At 48.5% G+C, this 6,080-nt stretch overlaps 2 protein-coding genes across 2 annotated transcripts; both read left to right on the top strand.

Annotated features, from left to right (window-relative positions):
* Positions 1 to 253: 253 nt before the first annotated feature.
* Positions 254 to 3,079, top strand: TEOVI_000696800 (uncharacterized protein; the record flags this gene model as incomplete). Its single annotated transcript, XM_067222257.1, has 1 exon — positions 254 to 3,079. The coding sequence occupies one exon, from the start codon at positions 254 to 256 to the stop codon at positions 3,077 to 3,079; it is 2,826 nt and encodes a 941-aa protein (XP_067078358.1).
* A 970-nt stretch (positions 3,080 to 4,049) lies between these two features.
* On the top strand, positions 4,050 to 5,444 carry TEOVI_000696700 (cell division control protein 2 homolog 4; the record flags this gene model as incomplete). Its single annotated transcript, XM_067222256.1, has 1 exon — positions 4,050 to 5,444. One exon carries the CDS (start codon positions 4,050 to 4,052, stop codon positions 5,442 to 5,444), a length of 1,395 nt encoding a protein of 464 aa, XP_067078357.1.
* Positions 5,445 to 6,080: the final 636 nt, after the last annotated feature.

Here is a 6,080-nt window from a genome sequence, read left to right as displayed (position 1 = left end):
AGGCGTGGCTGTGACGTTCTGTTTGTTTTTTGCCATGCTTTTGTCGACCTCGCAGCTCCCGCACAAGGGCCACTCATCATAATCCCACGTTATGGAGCTGCGAACACCTGGGAATAAGAAGATTTGAAGTCCAAGCATCCTTTTAATTAGTTGCGGTGAATGTTAGAGTAAGTGTCTCTTGTTCCGACTGTCTACTTGTATTTCACTTTACTCCCGCATTTGTTTCTTTACACCCTTTCCACTCAGTAGTTTAATGTCTTTTCACACCGACGTGTTCTCTGGTTGTGGTTCTGGCTCACAAGGCAGCTCTACAAACGACAACCTCGCCCGAATTGCTGGCAGCGCGGACACAAAGCAGGGCCGGTTAACTGCCTACAGAGAACAGCAGCCACTAGCAACCAATGAAGCACGTGAGATGGGTGGGATGATCATGGTTACGCCTGCGAAAAGCGGAAAGATGACAGAGCTGGAGGTATCGCACGAAGAACCTGCGGATAGCGTTCTTACACCAACACCATCTCTAAGGGAAACAGAACATTTTGACGCCGAAAATCTACATTGCACGGTGTTATGTGATAGGCAACACGCAGCGGCTCACTTAAATTATAACGGCGGCGCGAAGGGCAGTTCAGTGCTACGAAACGTCGAGGTACGGGAGATGCTAGTGTATGTGGAGCGAGAATTGGCGGAGTCCCGTGAGGAGGCCGCGAGGCAGTCGGCGGAAATAGATAGCTTACGTGCGGCCCTCGCACAAGAGCAAGAGACGAATCGTCGTGCACGCAGTAATTTTGAAGAGGCAATGCAAGAGCTGCGCGAAGACAACGCTGAGCATATTCAGGGACTAATGGAGCAAATAGCAGTCCTCAAACGGTTGTCCGAGAGTGTTTTGGAGGAGAAAACGCGAATAACGGAGGAGGCAATTCAGCGCAAGCAGCAGCTCCTCGCCCTGTTGGAACGAGAACGGAAAGAAAAGAGTGAAATCATGGAAAACTACAGGCAGCAGACAGAATCCCTCATAGCAGAACAAGGGAGGGAGATAACCAGTCTGCGGGCCATGGTGCACTCCACTCGAGAAGATTATGAACAACAGCTTACGTGCCGACAAGAACTGGAAGATAAATTGCAGCAACAACAGGAACGACTCGCTGATGCTGAAGCTGTTCTGGAAAAGGAGCGGGCTGCGGCAAGTCAGCGGCAACAGGAATTCAAGCAGAGGTATTTGCGCCGTATTGAAGAGTTGACGTCACAGAATGAGGAACTCACGATTCGCATGGAGAAAGACGCTGCCAAACTGCAGGAGTGGAGACGGGAGGCACTCGATCACGAGCGTGGCCTTGCTGAGCGATTGCGTGAGCAGGAGGAGAGACATGCAAAGGAGCAAGAAACTATTAAAGAATCATATGTGCAAGAATTGACCAAGTTGCAGGAGGAAATTCAGGAGGCGCGAAAACAGCGTGACGAGGCGGAACAGCAGGTGAAGGAAGGTAGGCAGAGGACACTAAAAGGTGAGGAAAAAACGATACAGGCACTGAACCAGGCTGTGGAGCAGCTACGGCAGGAAAAAGAGGCAATGAGCGAAGAAACAGCGCGCCAGTGTGAGGAGCTGCGTGACCTACACAATGTTAAGGTCAGCCAATTACAGAGCGTAATCGATACCTTGCGTCGACAGCATGCTGATGAAAACACAGCGCGGGTTAATGCAGAAGCGGAACGGGACCTTGTCACGATACGTGCGGAGGGGTTGCAAACCACTGCCACTCGCTTGGCCACTGAAATGGAAGCATTTCGAACAGAATGTCGTGCTCGAGAACGGGCTGCGGCCCAAGAGCGTCAAAACAGCCAGGAGTTACTTCGAGCCCAGTTGCGTGAATGTACTGCTGAGGTCGAAGATTTAAAGCAGCGGTTGCTACAGCGAGATCTGGAGGAACAACGACTGCGGGACGAAATCGCACTAAAAGCACAAGCACTGCAAAATTTACGGACAGAGAACAAGCGACTTCTTGAAGAAGCCAAGCATGCGGATGACAAACGTGAACGAGAGGTTACTGAATGCCAAATTAGTTTAGAGAAAAATACAGCAGCCTTGTATTTGCAGAAGACCCAAGCAGAGGCAGAATGCCAACGTCTTCAGCACGCGTTGGAAGAAATAGAGGCAAGGTACAAGGCATGCGAGCGGCGTCTTGACGACGAGCGACAAGCACTGAAGGAAACGGCAGAAAAACTTCAGGAATCACGAGATGCTGCTGAAGAGTCCAAAGTGGCACATCGTCGTACACAGACGCGGCGACAGGAACTTGAAGAGGAGTTGCAGCGTAAGAACTCCGAACTCGCCGCGGTAGGTGAGCGAATCACTGAACTTGAGGAGGCTCTGGAAGCCTCCGAAGCCGACGCTCGACAACATGCAAAGGAAGCTGCAGAAATGGCCAAGGAACATGAGAGACAGCTACACACGCAGAAACAACAACATGAAGAAGAGGCCCTGGCACTTCGTCGTGAAGCAGAGAAACTACATAATGATGCAACAAAGGTGCACGAGGCAGCTGCTCTCAAGGACTCTGAACTGCATCGACTGCGTGAGGAAGTTAATCAGCTGCGTCGGGAAGCTGACACATCTATGGGTTCACTGCGAGATCAACTTGCAGAAGAGAAGTTGCTCCGCGAGGACGATTTACATCGACTTGACGACGTGCTAAACACACTCCGTGCAGATCTTAGCCGTGCGCAGAAGGCTAAAGCGCAATGTCTAAAGGATATGGCGCAAACTCAGCGGGACGCGGAACGGCAGCGTCTTCAGCTACAGGAAATGTTGGGCCAAACAGAAGCGGCGAAGGAGCGTTTGCAAGAAGAGGGTAGGCATCGCGAACAGTTGAATAGCGAATTGCAGGGTACAGTGAGGTTGCTTTCCTCGAGACTTGCAACATACGAGGACGACAATCGAAGGATGCAAGAAGAGTTGACAGATTTAAGTTCGAAGTTGCACGATACACACACACTTATTGGGAGGAAAGATGCAGCAATTGGACAACTAACCGCCCGGCTTCGTGCGTACGAAGCAAGATTAGGGGTATCAGCGACGTAACCACATTATCACAAACCCTGGCATTGGTGTTGCCACAACTATATAGAAAATTACTTTGACTCGGTATTTACTACACCATGGGGGAATGCTACATGGTGCTCATATTATGGTTGTACGCACAACCATTATGTTCGGTGCTTACATCCACACGGGGATTGCGAACGTAAAGAGTAATAAAATCGAACGGTTTCACGTTCATGCAGTGAAAATAGTGTTCACTTCGGTTTGATCGTTCCGAATTGAACGTGCATAGACGAAAACATAGAACGTTGGCGAAGTGAACTGGGTTAGTTGGCGGTTAAACAGGGGACGTGTCGAGATCTCACCGCCGTTTGGGGTCATTTGGGGGTAAGGAATCGACAGCCACGCTCGTGTTTATTGTGTTCTGAGGGACTCGTTGCTCATGCTTTTTTTAATTACTCTTTTACTTAGTGTGATCTTGTACTTTTACGACTTTATCCAGTGGTAGTGTTCCTGCAAGGCATCATGTTCCCTCAATTCCGAGAACCGTCGCCAAAGACGACGAAGTTTCGGATTTCTTTGGAGAAAAGTGCCCGGAAGGAAGGTTGGAAAAGAGTTAGAGCAGTGAAGGAGAGGAATGAACCGAGGGTGTTGCATCCCCCTTACTGTTCTCATTGTTTTTGGACCAGGCGATATTCCCGTTGTTGCTGCAACATTCGGCAGAAACTACGTGTTCATACTGTAAGTCTTTTGCTGACAAACTTATTGAATCACCCGCCCTCCCTTTTTACACCCTCCTGACCCTCTTCGTATGTTACTCAACTACAGTTGTATCAATTGTGAACCAAAATACCAAGGACTTAAAGTGTAGAAAAACGATCAGAGAGTATAGAAACAAACACGTGCGTGTTCGTAGGGAAAGAAAACGTCTGTGTCGAACTTAGAGATCGAAGGGGATACGATAACCTGGACAAATACAACGAGTGGGGGATATAATCAAACCTCGTAAATGTCAACTGTCAACAGACTGCAATGCATTGGAAAGCTTGGCGAAGGAACCTATGGAGTGGTGTACAAGGCGAGGGAGTTGGCCACCGGTCAGATTGTTGCGTATAAACGCATTATCGTCGGCAGTGAGGATGATGGTGCACCATCGACCGCCATACGGGAGATTGCGCTTCTTAAGGTTCTAAAGCATAATAATATCGTGCGACTCTATGACGTGCTTTTCGAGCCGCCAAAACTTACTCTTATTTTTGAGTACTGCGAATATGATCTTAGGAGATTCATGCACAAACACGCCTCCAGAGTGCGCACACAGGTTAAGGAAATTCTCAAACAAGTCCTCCTGGGCCTTCGGTACATGCATCAGCGGAGTGTCGTGCACCGAGACTTGAAACCAGACAACATTTTTGTTAGGGTTGACGGAATATCAGGGTCTGAGGGCAGTGAAATGTCAGTCTCTAGTAGGGAAACGGAAGTAGTTAATACGCGAGGGCACTGGGACGACAGTGATGAGGCAGCCAACTGCCCCAAGAATGCGAACCCCACCGAAAACCCTAACGCCAGGATCGCTTCGGAGGACCATGGAGCCGATGGTACTGTCCCCTCTGGCTCAACCACTCCGACTTCACAGTTGGTAATTAAGTTGGGTGATTATGGGATGGCCCGTATAGAGAGTATCCCAGTAAAAAAGTACTCTCACGACGTGGCATCCCTCTGGTATCGTAGCCCTGATGCGCTGCTGGGATCTGCAATGTACGGTTTCGCCGTTGACCTGTGGTCGGTTGGCTGTATCTTCGCAGAAATGGTTACGGGCGCCCCATTAATACGCGGAAATACCGATGTGGATCAGTTGCTCAAGACGTTCAAGCTGCTTGGCACGCCCACACCTGAGACGTGGCCATCTATGAAAAATTGCCCCAAGGCCGTACAACTTCTCAAGGCTGCAGCCGAATTGGCCAGGGGGGAACCTGCAGAAAATGGAAAAAAAACAAAGAATTCACGGGGTGTCCAAAAACAGCACGAGAGGAATCTCCCTAATGTGCAAAAAACTGCAACAGGCACCTCACACCTCTCCGCCGTAATGCGTGTAGGTATTGATGGAGAGAGTGGTTGTGTTGCGGACCCCAGGGACGAGCTGTATCATTTCCCGCCGGAGTTGTGTTTTCCATCCGCATTCGATGAGTATGTGAAAGCATCCGGCTTCCAGGGACGCGTGGGTGTTGAAGGTACTGATTTTCTACGGAGGCTGATCCGTTATGAGCCGTCACAGAGGATGTCGGTTCAGGAGGCGCTGTCCCATCCTTTTGTCAGTAACACAGTGGCACTAATGCAGCGGCCGCTTGATGTCATGGCTTCCATGTTACGCCAATCACTTCGAGAACACAGTGTATATCCGTAATATATATATATATATATATATATATCTACGATTATTTGTTTTGGAAGTGCAGGGGTGTGGCTTCCTCATTATTGGAAAATAGGCAGTTCTTACAATGTAGTTGTTACACTTACAGGGATGTCTTCAACATAGTATAATTACGGATGATCCACAGCGGTGGTCCCGGCAGCATTCATCGCATTTAGCGTTCTCTATCTTGCTACTTTCCTTCTTTCAAGTGCATAAGCTTTCTTTACTCCCTTCTATATTTTCAAAGCAGACAGAACGTCACCAATCAAATATCGTAGTCCCCCCCTCTGTTGTTTTTGAATCTTCTCACTACTGTTTTTATTAGCGTTTTCCTCCATGACAGTTTCTTTCGCATCAATTGGAGTTACGTACCCCTGCCGTTGGATGTTGGTACCGTAATCTCCTTCATTAGTAGTGAACAACAACAAGGAGGAAGTAAAGCGCTGTGATAAGTCATTACAGCTAGTTCCGTTGCTTGAAGTTGGGAGCTTAGCGTATCATGTGTTTCTGTGTGTGCACAAACGAAGACACTATTACTTATTTTTTTTATAAAAAAAAAATTAATCCCAACAACTTTCAGTATTCAGTTTATTTATTTTCTTCCTATCTTCGCTTGCGAGGCGTGGG

This window comes from Trypanosoma equiperdum (genome assembly GCF_001457755.1).
Source record: "Trypanosoma equiperdum strain OVI genome assembly, contig: ctg_1594, whole genome shotgun sequence".
Lineage (NCBI taxonomy): Eukaryota > Euglenozoa > Kinetoplastea > Trypanosomatida > Trypanosomatidae > Trypanosoma > Trypanosoma equiperdum.
Note: the sequence above shows the minus strand (reverse complement) of the source record. Positions and strands in the feature narration are given on the sequence as shown.